Below are 19,506 nucleotides of genomic sequence, written 5' to 3' on the forward strand. Positions count from 1 at the left end.
GCTCAAATGCTCCTACAAGCTCTGGCTATTTCCTCACTTTACTCTCTATTTGCTGGTCATTTTGCTATAATAGATCTCTTCTGTGGAACATTAAGAATTCTGCTTCTCCACTTAATCACATAGTGTTCCATATTTCTCTCGTTTAACTCATTTAACATTTAAATTTGTTTAAGTTGTGCTTAACTAGTTGTGTGTAGTGGCGCTTCACGTTACCACTTTCGACTCCTGCCATCGTGTGTGAGACACATCTGCATTGAATGTTGATGCAGTGAGACACATACTATTTTGTCCATTCTTCATTAAACATTTTGTTTTCATTGTCAACCTTTTTTTTTTTTTTTTTTTTTTTGAAACAAGACACTTTCAGTTTTCTGATCAGACCAGAGAGGGTAAATAAGATGAGAACTCTGTGAATGCCCTCTGTAATAACTTTCCTTTCCTGTATGTAGTCCTGTAGCTAGTTTCTTTGGCTAAATAAATTTGCATAAATTCATGCGACTGGATAAGCTGCAACAGAGGATGTTCTATACAGACGTTGCTCTGATTCATGTTTAGAAAACTCATCTACGGTTTCATAAGTTTATTGGCTCTGCTACAGTCATTTTTGAGTGTTCTGTTCAATCCTCTGCAATAATTTGCTGGGTTCTGCAGTTCACCAGTGGACAACCTGTGATACACTGGGTGAGGGTAGTAACCTCATAACAAAACACAAGGGTATGAACAGACTGAAAAAAAAAAAGGACCAAGAGTAACTACTATATGATGAAATAAAATTCTTAGGGATGTATACTAATCCTTACAGAAAAAGATTTTTTGTGCTATTTTTCAAACTCTACATTTATACCAGCAAACAATAAACCGATAGCACAATAAGCACAACGTGAGTTGAGATTTTTTCAATTCTATATTGCGACAAATCCAAACAATGAGCTCTAATGATTCCTCAAAACAATCCTATGGCACATATTAGCCGACGTTCATTCAATCCCCCACTTCCAACTTTATTTCAACTTGTACTACATGCAAAAATAAAAGTTTCGTCTTATTATTAAATGTGTATAGAGGTATTACAAAGAAATATAAGGAAGGAACTAGCAGAGATTGTTGGTGCCTCTGGTGTGTATACTTAGCTAGTATAATTAGCTTGCTTTGCCAGTCTGCCAATGAAGCAAGTACAAAGTCCAGCATGTAATATGCAAATCAAACAACCAATATTCACAGTGATTAGTGCCTTATTTAATTTGCGTTTAACTAGTTCGCTTTAAAAGTGCTGGACAGTGCACTCCCACGAGCGACAACAGTAGTGCTTGCTACACGGCCTCAAGTGACAACAGTAGTGCTCTCTATGCGCCCACAAGAGAGAATCTACAAGTGACTTGTCTCCTGCTAGTGTGAACATAGGGTTGCATAAATATGAATTCCTGAGTAGTAGCTTACTGTAAAGACTGATATAAAGAATTCAGTGATCATTCCCCTACTCTAATGGTTCTTATTATGCAGAGTGAGAACATTTCTAAGAAACTGAGTTTGTATTCTGGTGTACACATAATTAAACCAGCAGTAAGATGATTGAAAGTATTCAATTAGAGACATGAAATCAACTTACAGTAATGATCTTGATTTCTGTATGGAAAAAAAAAAAGTTAAAGTGTTTTCCTTGAAAATAACTATGTTCATACTTAGAGAAAGCTGCTGTCAAAATGGCAGAAAATGCTGGAGTAAAAACATGCTCATTTAGTCTAATAAGTGTTTTGAAATGCTGTGGTCAGATTAAATGGCTAGATATCACAGAGCTTACTATTTTTTTCTACCCACTGCTCTCTCATAAGCACATATATACACAAGCGATGCAATTATACAGTCAGCCAATCATGTGGCAGTAGATTAATTCATAAAATCATGCAGATACAGGTCAAGAGCATCGGTTAATGGTCACATCAAACATCAGAATGGGAAAAATATGATTTCAGTGGCTTGTTGATGCCAGACTGGCTGATTTGAGTATTTCAGAAACAGAGTTTACAATGAATGTTACGCAAAACATGCGTAGACTTATCACACTTTATAAATTACGTTTTGGTGAATCATTTATTCAGTGGTTAAAAATTCTCTACACATCACCAAAGGCCACTATTGGACTAATATCACAAAGTTTCACACTGCACAGAGGTAATAGACAAGGATGCTGACTCTCTCCATCCCTATTTATCATTTTTATAGAACTATTAGCAGCAGCAATAAGACAAAATGTAAACATTAATGGAATCCAGACAGCAAACATGGAACACAAAATCAGTTTACATGCTGACGACATTTTACTCTTCTCGCACAAACCTACAGATTCAATACAAGAAACTGTCCACGCAATCGAACAATATTCCAAACTTTCCAATTAATCAATTTAACTGGACCAAATCCATTATGCTCTCTCTCAACATGAAACTCCCGAAAACTACATTACAATCTCTATCCATCCCCATAAGCTCCGACTGTGTCACTTATATTGGTGTCAGAATCTCCACCAAGCTGTCAGACCTGCATAAACTCAATTTTATCCAGTTACTGAATACCATAAATAATGGTATCTCCAAAATCTCCAACACTGGATAAACCTTCCCCCCTCTCTCATTGACAGAATAACATCCATAACAATGACAATACTACCCAAAATAAATTACTTATTTTCAATGGTCCCAGCTCGACCCCCTGGTTCAAATCACTCGATTCCAGTATCAATAAATTTTATTGGAAAAACAAGCCTCCCAGAATCAAATTAACCACCCTGCAAAGACCCAAATATCATGGAGGACTTGATGCCCCAAACTTTCAACAATAATTCCTCACTAACCAACTCCAGTATATAATCAAATGGATAAAACCCAGTTGGACAAATATGGCTAGATACCGAACAAGCACTATGCAAAGAAATCAGAATCTTGGATCTACCATTTATCAGAACGACAATCAAATGCCACCCCTGTTTCAAAAGCCCAACGATTGCAGCGACTTTAACAGCTTGGTGGAAATTTTATAAAATTATAAATTCACCACTCCAGCTAACCGAACACACTCCCATATGGAACAACCCTGACTTCTTAAACACTGTGAAGATAACAAACATCTCCATATGGGTAGAAAAAGGCATGACACATCATTTCCATATATAGCCAAGATGCATGCACCAGAAAATAAACATTTCTAAAACTCAGATCCACTATATGCTCTAAAATCAACCTAAAAGACAACACATTAGACCTCTGCCCATTAGTATCGGAACTTCTGAATATCTCACCACCAACTAAAGTCCTATCAAAAATATATAAAATAATATCCATATACAACTCTACAATTACTATACCATGTTAAAAATGGGAAGATGACCTAGCAGTCACACCCAGAGAAGATTTTTGGCCATAAATCTTACAGACAAATCTCCATACCCCCCCTCCACCCACTGTCCTGATAAGTACCATGTTCATGTGTGTCTGCTGTCTTGTCTATTGTTTTGTCTCATCTACTGTCCTGTCTATTACGTCCTACACCCAACACTCACGCATACTAACCCTTAAATACAAAGTACAGCACATCTACAAATATGAAGGAAGTAAAATAAATAAAGTCTCAATGGTCACCCAAAGTGGGGAGGGATGGCAGGGGAAAAAAAAGGAAAACAAAATGCCTGCTTGATGAGGAAGGTGAGAGGAGAATCATGAGACTTGTTTGAGCAGACAGAGAGGCTATGATAACTCAAATAACCACTCTTTACAACCATGGTGAGCAGAAAAGCATCTCAGAATGCTCAATACGTCAAACCTCGAGGCAGATGGGTTACAGCAGCAGTAGACCTCATCGGTTTCCACTCCTGTCAGCCAAGCAGAGGAATCTGAGATTTTGTTGGTGAAGATGAAGGAAAAAAGCCAGGCAATGTTTTTCCAATCTTTGACTATCCAGGTTTCAGGTTTTGGTGAGTCTAAGCCCACTGTAGCCTCAGATTCCTCTTGGCTGGCAGGAGTGGAGCATCATTTACAAGTGATTGGCATTGCACTTATAAGCATTAATGAAACTTTTGAAATGGCGTGAATATTCAGTTTAAAAGATAACAGATAAATGAAGCTCAACATTTGGAAAGCTCAGCTTCAACAAAGCACAGTTTTAATTTGAGATCTGTCCTGTAAGACTGCTTAATGTTAGTTAATTACGAGAGCAGGCTCATTAGAACGAGCACCACTGGTTTCCCCTGCCGAGTCTGACACAGTGCATCCCTCTGTCACCTGGTGAGAAACCTTTATCTCTAAGACACCACCCTTTTGCCCTTTAGCTGGAGAACCGGAAAGAAATTAGATGGCTGATTCATCGATCAGTCGCATGCTGAAATTTATCCATGCTGTCACTTTGTCTGATCTCCTTGCAAAGCTGCATCTTTTAGCTGATATGAATTACAGACACATAGTTGATAAATTGAAAAAAAAAAAGAAAGTTTGTCCTCACTTTTCATTGTTTTTTCTTGTTGCTCTGCCAGCTAACACAATTAAACTGGAATGTTAATTTGCTATATGAATTTGCTTTCTGAAAATAACAGTGCAGCCTACACTGGCCTAAGACTGCCTCGCTGATCAACTCGAGGAACGTTTGAGCAAAAACTCTGAGACTTTTTTTTAACTTTAAAGACTAGTGCAAACCCACACACATCATTAATCTAACATTACTATTTTCAGGATCCTCGGCATTGTTTATGTAAATGCTCTGTATTTTTGGACATTGGCAAAATTTTTAAGGATTTTCATGTATTTTTTTCCCTTTGGCTTTTTCTTTCTTTTTTTAATCTGTATTTCTATCTGACAAGAACACATTATCTGTTCAATCCAAATAATTTATTCATATTTGATAACACCACTTGCACAGGAGCATGATAAGGTCATGATATTAGCATGGATTTAGAGGAAGTGCTTTAATATTCAAGGACTAATGTGTGTGATGGTCATGCCTTGTTGAAATAAAAACACCTAACAGGTCCACTTATGCTTCTTTATGTTAGTAATGGCTTTAAATGTCATCTATTAATCCTGAAATTTTCCTGTTTAAAATGACATTCGGTAATAAGAGTAAGCCCTAATAGACTGTAGAGTTCACATCAGAGGCTTACTATCACTCATGCTGAAAGTTTGAAAGTTTTGATTGATTTATTCCATTTGCTTCAGTTGTGTTGTATTCATTAATCTTTCCTTCTCCAGCAAGCATCAGCCTTTTTTTTGTGTGTAAGTGGTTGCCATGTTCCACACTCAGATGCCTGCTATGTTAGGATGATTATTGATGATACGGAAGTCTGCAGGAAAATAGCACTGAATTTGTCGATGATTAATGGAGCGAACTCGGTCAGCAAGCCAACGTATTTTAAATAATGTTCACGCAGCAGGCATCAGCGTCCTGCTCTGTGCAGCTGATAGTCCATTTACAGAGCAGACTGGGCAGCAGAAATCAAAGCAGGCTTTATCTACCAGCAGAGCGCCAGCTGAGAGCTGAGACCTGAATTATAAGTGAAATGTCTGAATCCTGCTCCAGTTTTTCGTGCACCACTTGGAGACCCAGATCACAGTATAAGGATGACGTGTGCCTCAGGTTGAGCTCTGAATCTCCTAACAGTGTACTCGCGTGCAAAGAACTGGGTGAGTCGGTACTGCAATAAGCAATAATTTAGAACAATTTCGAACACACTAAATTAAAACCCAAATCTAAAATGATCTAAACTTCTTTACTTATTATGTGGTAAACTTCTCGCTTAGTTAATATCGTTGACATTCTGATTGTTTAGGATGTTAACAAATAGGTGTGTGCACATAATGGAAGGATCTTTTATCTTTTTTTTTTTTTTTTTAAGTGGCTTGCGAGTGAAGGGAAAGAAAGCACACGTCTCTCTGTGAGCTCAGTGCTCACAGAACTGAAGTGCTCTCACATGTTTCTTTGCATACTCACTTCACTGGTTCATACTTCTGTAATTATTCTCTCGTGAATATTTTAATGGCCGTGCACTTCACAGCACCTCGCAATCATTTTTAATGAACACAGTTGCTGACCCTGCTCTGCGCACTTTGGTCGGCCAATTTGATACTATTGAAACACCATAGTCTGAGCTTTGACAGCTGACAAAAACTTGTATGTACACTCACCGTCCACTTTATTAGGAATACCTTTATTAGGAATACATTTGTGCAGTTAATCTAATCAGCCAATCGTGTTGCAGTAGCACAATGCAAAAAAAAAAAAACATGCAAATACAGGTCAAGAGCTTCAGTTAATGTTCACATCAAACATCAGAATGGGAAAAAAATGTGATCTCTGTGACTTTGACCATGGCATATGGCATGGATACTGGTAGCAGAAGGGCTGGGATTTTCACACACAACAGTCTCTAGAGTTTATGTAGAATGATGTAAAAAAAAAAGCACCTTGTTGTTGAGAGAGATCAGAGGAGAATCTGTTCAAACCATAACACACTCAGAGGAAAGAGCTATCTGCCCTCTTCCACACAGATGCCCACCATAGACTAGTTTCAAGGGAGAGAGAGTAATGCCATTCCTTCCACACAGAGGGCACAGCCAGTTGGTTGCCCATGGCATCATGAGGATTCGAACACGTGATCGCTCAATGTTAGGGCGAATGTTTTTCTCTTGCATCACTTGGGAGCCACCGAGCTTGCATGAAAGGTAACTGTACTGTATGGTTGTGTGTGTTGGGTGATATACTCAGGCTGTGGAGACAAAGGCATCAAAAGGTGAAAACACACCATCTCTGCATGTGGTTGTCATGTATTTTTTATCATTGTCTTCTTCTTTATGTATGACAGGTAAGCACGGTTGCTGTGGTAACCGGCAAGACGATAGCGTGTGATATATGTACGTGAGGAACCTTGAGTGCTGGTGATCCCACAGTATGCTCACTTCACCAGTGGGACTGCAAGACACACACACACACACACACAGAACTGCACATTTGTAGTTTGAACGTTTATTTATGTCAAGGGGAAGCAGCAGAGATGATCTTTCAGATGCAAAGGTTGCTAATTGGAGGCTGGGATTTACACAGGCGTTGTGGCAAATCTGAATCACAGAGCCTGATGTTTAACGCATGAGAACCAGACAGTAAAATGCTCCTGAGGTTTAGTCCACATCATTTAGAGTCAGAATTTACTGCAGCAGTAGTGTTCAGGAGCACTTTTAAACTTTTTTTTAAGTTTACTTTTACTTGCTGTGAAAGTAAACGTCTTCAACACTGCCGTCATCTAACGCTGTGCAGAAATAAATTCAGAACTGTGTGAAATGGCAAAAAAGCAGCAGTGGCCTGTTAAAATGGGGCCCAATTCCCCAGTGGCTTATATTTATTATTATATAATACCAATATGATCATGTATGGGTCAGAAATTATCATGTAAATCAGAAACGTTTTCTATTTTCCACTAGGTTATACTTAGATTTGCTCTGTGGAAAAACTCTGATGCCTGTGCTGCCTCAGGCTCTCTAAAAAGCGATGGGGAAAAAAAAAAAAGATGTGGGCCACCACACTGAACTAGTCAGAGCGAGGAGGCGTGTCTACCAGCTTGTCAGTAAATGTGTTTGGATGGTTTGGCTTTGGAGCGAACACTGAAGGGCATGACAGTGTTTGACTTTAAGATGAAATTCAAAATGTCATGCAGAGAGTAGCATTGCTGCCTCACAGCTCCAGGCTTCCCATTTGATCCTGAGCTCGAGTTACTGTCTGTATGAGTTTTGCTTCTTCTCGCTGTGTCCGTGTTGGTTTCCTCTGGGTTCTCTCCTGTTTTCTTCCACCTCCCATGTTGGTAAATTGACGACCCTAAATTGCCTGGTGTGAATGTGCACTGGTTGGAATCCATCGCTGGTTATTCCCGACTCCAACCAAGTGATTCACTGCAACTCTGCCCAGGAAAAAGAGATTACTGAAGGTGAATAAATTCATGAGAACAGCCATGAGAACAGTTTCGGGTACTTTTCCCCAAAATCACTGACTCAATAAGAGGTTTTTGAGAGAATTACATCTACAGTAAATTATATGTATGAGAAAAATTTTAAAATCTATGTTTTTATGTTATATTTCCAGATTATTGGGGTTAAGAATAACTCAACTTCATCTGGGACCCCAGGTAGAGTTTTTCAGTTGGGTTTTTAACAGTGCAGTGTAGTTTCAACTTTCAGAAAAGACAAGGAAAAAGAATTGTGAACTTTCTTTAAAAATCAACAATCAAGTATGATAATTGGCGCTATCCAGTAAAAAGATGCCCAGAGTGAATGTCGATATTTAAATACGCAGTATTCCATTTAATAGGCTATTACATTAGTCAGACAGCTACTAACCCATTATCCCCCTTACCATTTTTTTACAATGTGACCACTGGCTAGACCATTAATACAGTGCCTAGTAATGGCTGGTATTAGTAAAGACAAGGTACTTTGGAAGTAATGGGGTATTTGCCATGCTTGCCTTAGGAAACATCTGTGATTGGTTTTCTCCATTCTTCTGATCAGCATAAAGGAGTAAAAATGTTTCTGGGTGGCTTCGGAGTCATAAAACAGAAAAGCATTCCCCCGGTTGTTGGGAGATGCTGCGAATTTCGATGTCACCAATACTACAGGAGTCCAAGAGAGCAAAATTGTCTCTGCTCTCTGAGAGGGATGACATTACTCTCTTCCTTGTCAGTCTGAGCGACATGAACCAATTTCCGAACTCACATATGTGGAAGTATGTGTGCTCTGTGATGAAGCATGAGCAGCAGATCGAAAAGATGTAGTGGCAGGCTTCACGTGTCTCTGAAGAACCACATGCCAGGTGGTAGCTGTCATGTTTCTGAGGAGAGCTCGCTAGTGGGTGGGAACTGGGTATGACTAAAAATTCGGGAGATAGGTAGGTACATAAGTAAGTAAGTAAATAAATTCAAATAAATAAATACGTTCACATAAACAAAAAGTAAACAAATGCATTCAGATAAATAAAAAAATTCTTTCCTCATATTTGATTTGAGCTGTGCCTTTTTGTCTACTGCAAACCCAAAAAGTTATTTTTATTAATGGAGTTTGTGTTTGTTTGTTTGTTTGTTTTAACTCTTTGCTTACACATCCTTTAAGTCCTTTTATTTCTCTGCTTGTAACATGCTGCAGGATTTAAAGATTTAATATTGGATACTAAACTTTTAATGGATAAGAATTTTTATTGTGCATGAATGAAACCAGCAGCTTTCGAACGCTCCTTTGCTCTGTTGTTTTCTCACTCCAGCTGTTGTCAGAGAATCAGATCAACATGATGAAGGTTGTGAACTCTCTGCGTGACATGCTTGACTCTGTGCATAAGGACGCTGGTGGCGAGAGGGGGCTCCTGAAGGCAGATCTGCTTCAGAGGGCTCCGGTGCGCAGCAGCGTCCGGCCCCGAGGCTGCGCCAGAGGAGACGGTAATGAAAATCCTTTTTCCCTTGCTATCTTAAAGTGGGCAGTCGGCCATAATGAGCCTCAACGCCCTACAGCCTGTAGAATTACCTTAGGCTGGTCCTTTCTCTCTGCAGGCTGTCTGAGTGACTGATGCCATTCGGAAGCACCGTGAGAAAGATGACACGTCGTTTCTGCTGTGTTAAGATGATAAATGATAATGTTAGGCTTTTTTTCTTCTTTCCTTGCAGGCTCCCAACCGAGAGACTGCAGTGATATCTACGCCAGTGGACAGCGGGAAGACGGGATCTATTCTGTGTTTCCTATTCACTTCCCATCAGGCTTCCAGGTTTACTGCGACATGAGCACTGACGGAGGTGGCTGGACGGTGAGTCCTGCTCTTGAAGACCAGAGTTTCCCCTGGTCAAACATCTTTTATTCAACACATTTAGTCTTGATAATTAGCTAGATAATTTAAGCTTTTGCTGCAGGGAAGACATTACACAGTGCTTAATGAAGGACTGGGACTTATGGAACTGAATATCTTGGTTTCATATATCCTCAGTCTGTAACTAATATCATTTTGCTTTTATATCTCAGCACACTGGATTTAAGTGAAAGCAGTGTCTATGATGGTAAATTACACAGTACCATGTTCGAATTTGAGTGATGCATGTAGAAATCAGCATGGAATCTATAAGACTTGATTAGTCACCGTGCCCTGTGTAAGCACATGCAAATTCCCCTTGCACGATTACGTCAGTGGTACTAGTGGCGCTGTTTATTGCGCTGATATTTACGTTTCTATCTTTAACACAATTATACTTGTTCCTTTGTGAAAGTGCAGTCACACACAATCACAAGTGATTGCTCTTTAGCAGCTTGTGTTTAAGCTTCCAAGCTTCCAAGAGGCAATTTATATCCCTGTTTTACTTTTTTTTTTTTTACTGCTTTATTCATAGTACACGCAACAGATTCACTTGGATGCTGAGCAGGACTGGAACAGACTGGGGGTCTGACTCGGGTTTTGAGTCCGGTCTTGAACCCGAAGTGTGTATATGAGGTACAGTGGGGTCCAACAGTCTGAGAACACATTAAAAATCTTTTTTCATTTAATATTGGAAATAAACAGAATGTTTTAGAATTTTGACAAACAATTTTGATAAAACAAACAATGTAAATGTTCAATATCTTGAATATTTAATATTCAAGATTCTGCATATACATATACATTAAATAGGTCCTATTTTAAATGTAAGCAAATTTGTGATAGTGACCATGTTGACTGTTTTGTGCAAAAGGTCAGATTTTCGTCATGCCTAATGTCTTCTTTTGAAGCATGTGTTCAGATGACACTCTGATGGATTTGATCTAAAATGGACCATAAGGTTTTGCACAAATTAAGATAAGATAAGATAAGATAAGAAATTTGTAATAAGATAAGATAAGAAATTTGTGGAGTCCATGCCAGCTCGAGTGCACACTGTCATTAAAGTGGGAGGGACATACCAAATTGTAAGAAACTCTGAAATTAATGTAAATATTTCAGATACTTTTCACTCAAGTTGTTGTTGTCAATAATATATTGTAATTTGTAATGAAAATTGTTGTATTAAATTAGAAAAGAATGCAAAATAGAAGTATTTTCACTCAGACTTTTGAGCCCCACTGTACTGTGTATAAACATACTTGTTTCTAGAAATCCTGGAGTTTGTCGCTAATTATTAAAAATGGAAGAATATGGAAGACTATGGCACAACCATGTCTAGAGGAGGCCGTGTACCAAATGTCAGTGAGCGATTAAAGAGGGTTTTAGTTGCAGAAGTAGCCAGAGGGTAGCTCTGAAGGAGCTGGAGAAATCTCCAGCTCAGATGAGCTGAGCAGAAACTGTTAGCATCAAGTCATAGTCAAAGAGAAGGAGAACTCAACAGATAGGTTGCATCCTAGAAACTGTGGATGAGCTGTGAATGTAAAAATAAATAACTAAATAAATAAAAGCCACGAAAGAAATTCAAACCCACTTACGCCATGGTATACGTATAGCGCCGCTTGTGAAGAATGAATCCTTGTTTTGTTTCAGAGCAGGATACATTTGCATTTGGTAGAAATATGCACCTTACAACTTCATTTCAAGAATAAAAAAAAATACATAATACATTTTTGTTTTAAACAAAGATGACCTTTACTAAATCCTGATAACAAGCTTGATTTTGGAGTGAGTGATGGGCCAGGGTTCTGCCCTGATCTTCCAGTGTGTTCACATGATGACTGAGTTGAGGTAATTATAATATGACTCGGAAACACGTTGTTACAGTGGAAACACATTCTTATGGAATGACCATGATATCAGCGTAACACGTTTTACTAGTTTGTATATACAAGGCTATACCACATTATACTATTTAGTAAATAGTAATGTAAATAGTATTTAGTAAATATAAATAATAGAAAATGATCAAGAACATTTAACAGGCACAGATGTAATTAAATCGTGACATTACTGTCCTCGCCTGGTGTTCACACTAGTAAGTAACAAAGCGACAGGTGACGATTCATTTCATGTGAAACCTTGCACTCCCACCGGCAGTGACGTGATGTGACAAAGCAGCTGGAAGTTGCAGTGTCAGTTTCAGTGAGGGTTCAAATTTATGCAAATGAGAAGCGATGTGGCAGCTCCCAGTGGAGGTGAGGAGCAGCGGTGCACTTCTTTATTGATGTTTGAGAACAGCGCAGTGTTCACACCTTTCTATTTGGGCCCATCAAACATTTTAATCCCATTAATTATTTTTGCTAATTAATCCCTGTAATTAGCAAAATATTGTCTTATTATAGAAGGTGATGCACTGTACAGAGGCATTTCATACACAAGCATTTCCCTTCATAAATTTTATTATTATGGTCAAAAATGGATGTCTTATGCTTCCGAGTGGAGAAAAAAAAATATCTATCATCCAGACATTGCAAGTTCAAATCCTGATGATGCTGCAGCTATTCATGGCTGGGAGTCTAGAAAGCAAAATTGGCTGTGATGTCTGGGTGGGAGGGAATGGCATACCTTCTTTCCCCTGTCAATCACAGTGACACTAGCTAATCGTAGGTGTGCGTGTAAAGTTCATCATTTCTGCTCTAACAGGGTGTCCAGACGTGTTTTTATTCTCTTTATAACACAGCAGTTTGCCAGTGATTACAATTTTTAATTATAGTTTTTTTTATCCATTTATACTTACATTTAATGTCGTGAAACATCTGTGAAACAAGTTAGGTCCTGTTGTAATTTATGTTAAAGCAGCTATAAAGAGTCATTCCCTCAGCAGCATCTCTTTTGTGCTCTCTCAGTCTCTCTGTCTCTCTGTCTCTCTCTCTCGCTCTCTCTCTTAATAAGGCAAAAAAATTCTACTTCTCACATTACAGAGAAACTATAAACCCCTGTGCCCTGAACACTTTCCCGTGTTGTAAAAGTTAGTGTTACAAAGTGCTGAGACTGGAGACTCCTTCCAAAAATATTAATAAAAGCCTCTTCAAAGAAAAGATCAACCATATCAACAATTGCACGTTTTTGAAATCTGTTTATGTTGAAAGTCCGTCATAAACGTCCCCGTGTAAGTTATTACTACAGAAACGCTAAAGTCTTAGAACAAGTGCATTGATATAAACCTTGCAGCTGGAACTTCTGTCAGAGCTTCTGTTATAGAAAATTAATCAACACCTTCTGACCAATCAGAATCAACAATTCAACAGCACTACTGGATAAAAAAAAAGATGAGACACACCTGTGCAGATGTGAGCAGGAAGCGATTCTAAGTCGACAGAAACACACATTTTCTACACACAAACACACATTTGCCCTCTCTATCACATCTGAAAAGGGAACATATTGAACATGAGAGCATTTGCCCCACTCGTTCCCTCCTGAGCATATCGTCAGCAGTGGGAGACTGTAGAGAAGGAAGAAAGCTATTCATCATCGCTGGCCTCCAGCGTTTTGTTTTTTTTTTTTCTGAAGAGGATGTGGGGCTTGCAGGAGCAGATTGAGTTCAGAGAGCAACAGGAAAAGGATGGAAAAAAAATGAGGAAGGGAAGCAGAAGGTAGGTGGCTGTGGTGGAAGGAATAGCAAAAAGGAGAGAAGGAAGGAGAGACACAGTGAAGATTGGAGGTGCGAGAGAAAGAAGGAAGTGGAAATTTTTCATTCTCTATCATTCACGCTCTTTAGCTTGCAGCCCCATTCATCAGACGCATACAAATAAACTGCTTTCATACTGCTTTTTCATCAGTTCCTAGCTTATGTTCTCATGTGTTACTTTATTAATTAAAAAATTCTTTGCACTCCATTTCCATTTCTGCTACATGGAGCGAGGAAAAAAAAAAGATTAAAACGATAGAGAAGGGAGCACAGAGGGAGGCAGAGATACACCAGCAGACATCATACATATACAAAATGTCACGCAAATGAAAGAGAAAAACAAGAAAAACAAGAAAAAGGGCTTATGGAGGATGTGAAAAAAGCTCAGAATTCTCTGAAACAGAACATCTCTGTAACAAACAGTGTTTAATTGGAGCAGATAGCTTCAGTGCCATAATCAAATGTATAAACATCTGTGGCACAGCTGTGACTGTCTGCAATAATCGTCCTCAGTGCGTCCACATATTTTTTTTCCCTTAAAAATTACAGACTGGACATCTTCTGTAACTCTAGTCTGCTATCATGAGTATCACAAGCTGCCTTGTGGTTGCATGTTTTTTAAAAAAAGGTTTTCAGTGTAAATTCATCTTCAGGGCCTTGCAGTGAGTATGCAAATGAGCACGGCACAGTCGTGCCTCAATGTGGACCACTGTGACTATCTGCAGGCTTGGATACTAAACCTCTCAAATGAGCACAAATACTAATGAATGGCATTTTTCAGACCTAAAAACTTTACAATTAAGGAACTGTACTATTTACTCTTTCACACTTGAAGAAAATTGCCGTAACATTTCCATGTCCACCATGTTCATGCATGACAAGAATATTTCTGAAAGTTAGTAAATCAGATCAGCATCACAAACCATCTGAAGGGCCAAAAAAAAAAAAAAATGCAGCTTGTGAAGTTTTCAGTCTGTTGTCTTAGAATTTCACTTGGTCTCATCCCAGCAAATTGCCGGATGAACAGCTCCGGCGAGTGTTCACACATTTACGGGTGCAACTGCATCTGTGAAAGAGGTTCTTCTTGCTCCTCCACACAGATCCAGAAAGCAGGCGCTCACTGACAGCACGAGTTTAAAAACCTTTTTTTTTAGATCCTGCATAGTCTGTGATGGGCGACAGGGTGTTTGAAAGTATTTGCACTTCATATTGAGAGCTCAGTGACTCAAGGAGATTTTTTTCACACGCTGGCACACTGCTTTTCCATCGGGTTGACGCCTGTGCTGAGCCGGGCTAATAGCACGACCGACTCCTGCTGCACTGTGGGATGCAGCACTGACATTTGGAGCTTCAAAGCTCATTTAACAATGAGGGTCACACAGCGTTTCCATCTCAGTCGCCTTCTGGTGGTTTCTATCAACTTCTGATTACTTTGTGCTTCGATGCATTGGTTTGTTTTTTCTTGTTTTGCTTGGGCATTGTGCATTAGGGAAGCTGACATACAGCTATATAGTCTTGGCCATATGTAAAGAAATTCCATAAAGAGAAGTAAAGAAGTAAGCAATTTATTTATAAAACACATTAAAAGGTGCAGTAGTCGATCGTTTTCTATTCCTTGCTTATGCAAATAACCTGAAAGATATGTAGAACATGATTAAAAAAAAATATTGCATTAAGCCGTGGCCTTAACAAGAGTTTATAAAGTCTATGAGAAAACCCGTTTGGTCCGAAAGGCTTGTTTGTGTTTGGATGCGTCATCATTTTTATAGATCACTTAAGATCCAGGGGCGGAGCTACGAGAACATGGGCGGGAATGGGGGAGTTTGCTCAAGGAAAAAAAAAAATCATTTAAATATTGAACCCACCTAACCATCTTGGAAAAAAAAAAATGAATCGCATCTAATGCACCTTTACCAAAGTTGACCAAAGTGCTGTACATAGTCAAGATCACATAGAAGCAAGTAAAGAGCATAAAAATAGGTATAGACGACAATAAAAGAAAGAAATATAAAAGAGAGGAAAAAAGGAACAACTTGTCACAAACAAACCAGATTAAAATGCTAATATTTGATAGTATTTATTCTTGATTTAAAGCTGTAAGAGAGGGAGTATATCTGATGTCCAGTGAGAGGCTGTTCCACAACCTCGGTGTGGCCACTGCAAAGGCACAGTCACCCGTAGCTTTCAGCCGAGATCATGCAACAGCCAACAGCAACTGGTCTGAAGATGTGTGAAGATTCAAAAACAAAGAAATGAAAAGCTATCATAATAACAAAATAAAAAAAACAAACAAAAAAATTACTATATTGAACAGTAAAGCAAGCAGTGAATAAAAAAGACAATTTGCCTTTGCATCTAAAGTCCACTGTGTTGCAGTTTTTCAAGGAAATCAGCTGGTAGGTTTCAGGCTTCTTGCAGAACTTGCTACAGTTCTTCTGTCTCTGCAGGTAAAATCCTAGACAGCCTTGAAGGTATTTGTGTTGGAAACATGGTATGTTACTTAACAGAATGCAAACATTTCTCTTGAAAAGTGCATTTTGGGGAAAAAGTTTGTCTTCAAAGAACATTCACTTAGGGCCGTTTTTACAGCTAAGTGCATATTAAGGTGTTAATGCAGAAATTGTGCATATTATTATTCCAACCTCAGACAAAACTACAAACCTGAGTGCTGCTCAGGTATCAGACATGTGAGGAGTGAAACAGGACAGGACATATTGTTAGAGGAAAATAATCAGTGATATGATGCCCACCTCGTTACCACCAAATTTGATCATTGTATAATATCAGCACGTGCTGAAGTGTTTTATTGCTCTTATATCTCAGTAATTTGCCAGTGACTAGAATTTTTAGCTGCTTGATTTGCAGATGGATTCGCAAGAGGAACTCACAATCTCCTTTTTTGTTTCACTCAATTTACAAAATAATATCAGAAATATTCAAGATGGATTCTGTATGCTAATATTTTGAAATGTTACTGGGAGTCACATTCAGACAAGACACATTTAAATGAGTATGTGCTATTTTATTCTTTTTCACTGACATCCTGACATGCTGCAGTAGGATAGTTCAGAAAAAAAAAGGAAAAATCTGCTGTCTGTCTGCCTTCCGCTAAACAAACTTGTGTCTCTAATTGCATACTTATGTACTATTCTGTACCATTATTGAGTACTATCAGTAACTGGTTTTCCTATTAGTGTTAGTGTTTGAACTTAGTGTTAGTGTAAAACCTCTCACGTCACCTTCAAACCTAGTTTTCAATTTGCGCCTCAGCCCATTACAGCAGTCATGACGACAGCGGAAAGCTCATCAGTGTCTTCTGGATGAACATAAGATACGTATGCAGTGAAAGTGTGAACAATGCCCCTTGCATTACCGCTGCTTCCTTCCTGTGAATCAGTTGTTACTATAGAAATGATAACATATTAGAAATAGTGCATTGATGATTAAAAAAAAAAAAAAGATTTGCCTTGCAGGCTCCAGCCAGAGGAGCATCTCAGTTTTGAATGATTTTGCTCTTGAATTCAAGCCTGTTTTTCTTGGTTGATGATAACTCAAGCGAGGAGTGGTGTTCAGTCCAGTGCAACACTCTGAATGTTTGTTGTGGACACAACACTTAACCCTGAAATTCATGTTTTGGTTGCCAATCAAGCATAATATTAAATACATTAAACATTATGTAATAATGTAGTTTTTTTTATTTTGTGCACACTGATGAGCACAGATGAGATCTTCATCATAGACAAATCTTCTCTCGAGGAATGTAATGTAAGAAAATAGGGGCTGCAGTAGCAGCAGCAGTATTACTACACCAGCAGACGTGCGTTTCTATAAGTGTAGCTTTGACTGAATTATGGAGTTTTAGAGTTATCAGGCATCAGCTGAACTGGTCCATCTCCAGTCACTCTGAAAGACAACCTGACACGGCCTGCAACCAAAGCATTCAAGAGGAAATTGCAGCAGAGTGAGTGTCTTTCCTATTTGGAAAAGAGAAAGGACGTAGTAGGGGAATGAAATATATCAATCTGATTTCAATCTAGTCTGAAACTGGAAAGCTTTATACGCTTCCTGCTTCCATTACAGGCTGTCTGTTGGTCTCGTCTGCTCTGCTGTCATTCCTGGTCCTCTTAGTACTCGCTGTATTGTACTACAATGTGACGCAGCTCCATTCCGATGACTTTAAAAAATCCGGGGAGATAAAGAGAAATGTTAATACTGCATTGGGGAAAAGGCTTGCTATACATTTTTTTTTTTTTACATTTTTCCATCTCAGTATTTCAATTGAGCACAGTCTGTATGTAAAGGTTTCAAAATGACTTTCAGAGGTGAATAAATCTTAAATTTATTAGGTAGCTCACTCTAGTGTGCTGCACAGTCCCATGTTTTGGTTGCCTGGAAAACTAAAATAAAGTTTCTAATGTACAGTATAACATCGTCTTTGCAATTAGCAAATCGTTGGCGAACATTTCGGCAGTGAGCTGCAGTGCTCTGGCCTGGCCAGAGTTATTCAAGTGAATTATTTGGCTCTGGTTCGTAATTTCCTTTATCATGTTTAACTGCGAGGTGACTGTGTGTAGTAAGCAGGAGAGTTATATGGTGGCATCTTATTGCATTTTATTTTCCTACGTTCCTGTGTTCCTGCTTCAGAAAAGATCGTTTGTCATCCGTTTATGCTAAATAACTCGTCTAGAATAAAACATACTACAACCACAACATGCTTGAGCCAATGTAGTTATTTAGTAGTTACAGCTTTGAAGATAAAGTTACAGCTTTGAAGCACGTAGCATTACCATGAAGTGCATTAAGTTTAAAGAAACATGTCAAATGAAAACTTTTTTGCATGAGTTAATGGGAAGTAGTGTGTATTTTATTGTGTATTATTGTGTTAATTATATATTAATAGGACGTCACGTGCTGAGCTCGGGATTGAGAACTTTCCGACATTGCGAGTTGAGGAGGCGTTTTCTTTGTTTTTTCCCCCTAGTCCCAAGTTACAGGCTTTAGATGAGTGCAGCATTAATTATGCAGCCTTGTTATTCATCTAACTGGAAATAATGATGTTTTCCAGTCAGACACAGGAAGCACCTGGAACGCTGACTTCAATTTATCCATATAATCCAAACTATACATTTGCTTTGGCAACATCATGCATGACCTCAGCACATTCCCCATGAAGATAAATGTTTTATTATCATTTTTATTTGGCGAAAGGAATTAAAATGAATGTTCCATTTACGTATATATAAAACGAGTGTATGACAGAAGATAAAGTGCCTCTCATGAAATATTTACCGTGTCTGTAAAGTGAATTTTTACGAATGCTTGGTCACAAGTATGACCGTGGGTGCACTCACAAAGTGCTTTTGAGTTTTAAAGTTTCTTTTTTCCCCGTTTTCTTCAAAAGAACATTTCTTGGTGATGGTTTTGATTTCTCATTTTTGTGAACAAAGACAAGAATTTTGATTCCCATGAAGAACATATTGTGTTCTTTCGTCTACTCGGTAAAGCAGCAGGCCTTGAGGACATTACTGCTGTCCAACTTCATTATATATCACCAGTGCCGGTTTCCTGCCGTTACCTTTTAACAGCTCCATTAATCCCAGAAGACATTAAGGAATGAGCTATTTGCATAAATCCGAGAGAGAGGGAGCAATAACAATGTACAGAACTGTAGTGCTCTCCTGGCTCTTTCTTTCTGAACCATTAAGCTCATATTCTCCAACTGTATTTTTCAGGAGCCCTCCCCCCCCCCTCCCCCCCTTCCTTCTCACTCTTTTGGTAATTAGTTGCAAATTAAAAAGTCAGATTTAATGAAGCCAGTTAACTTGTTGCCAGCTGCATCAAGCATAAGATCACATGGGAATTCAGCATGGCGATGAGCAGCGACTCATGTCCCTGACATTTGAATAAATGCAAACAGGCAGCCTGCTGAGAAATCTTGTTCGAGGGATTGACTGAGCCTT

General features: G+C 38.7%; 1 protein-coding gene across 1 annotated transcript in view; it reads left to right on the plus strand.

The window, feature by feature from the left end:
* Positions 1 to 19,506, plus strand: part of LOC113534918 (fibrinogen C domain-containing protein 1) — an 83,747-nt gene that overhangs the window by 26,079 nt on the left and 38,162 nt on the right. The window contains exons 3-4 of the mRNA XM_053235831.1: positions 9,280 to 9,451; positions 9,677 to 9,813. Coding sequence (XP_053091806.1) covers positions 9,280 to 9,451; positions 9,677 to 9,813 — 309 coding nt within the window. The remainder of the gene's footprint in view (positions 1 to 9,279; positions 9,452 to 9,676; positions 9,814 to 19,506) is intronic.

The sequence above is a fragment of the Pangasianodon hypophthalmus genome, chromosome 8, assembly GCF_027358585.1.
Source record: "Pangasianodon hypophthalmus isolate fPanHyp1 chromosome 8, fPanHyp1.pri, whole genome shotgun sequence".
NCBI lineage: Eukaryota > Metazoa > Chordata > Actinopteri > Siluriformes > Pangasiidae > Pangasianodon > Pangasianodon hypophthalmus.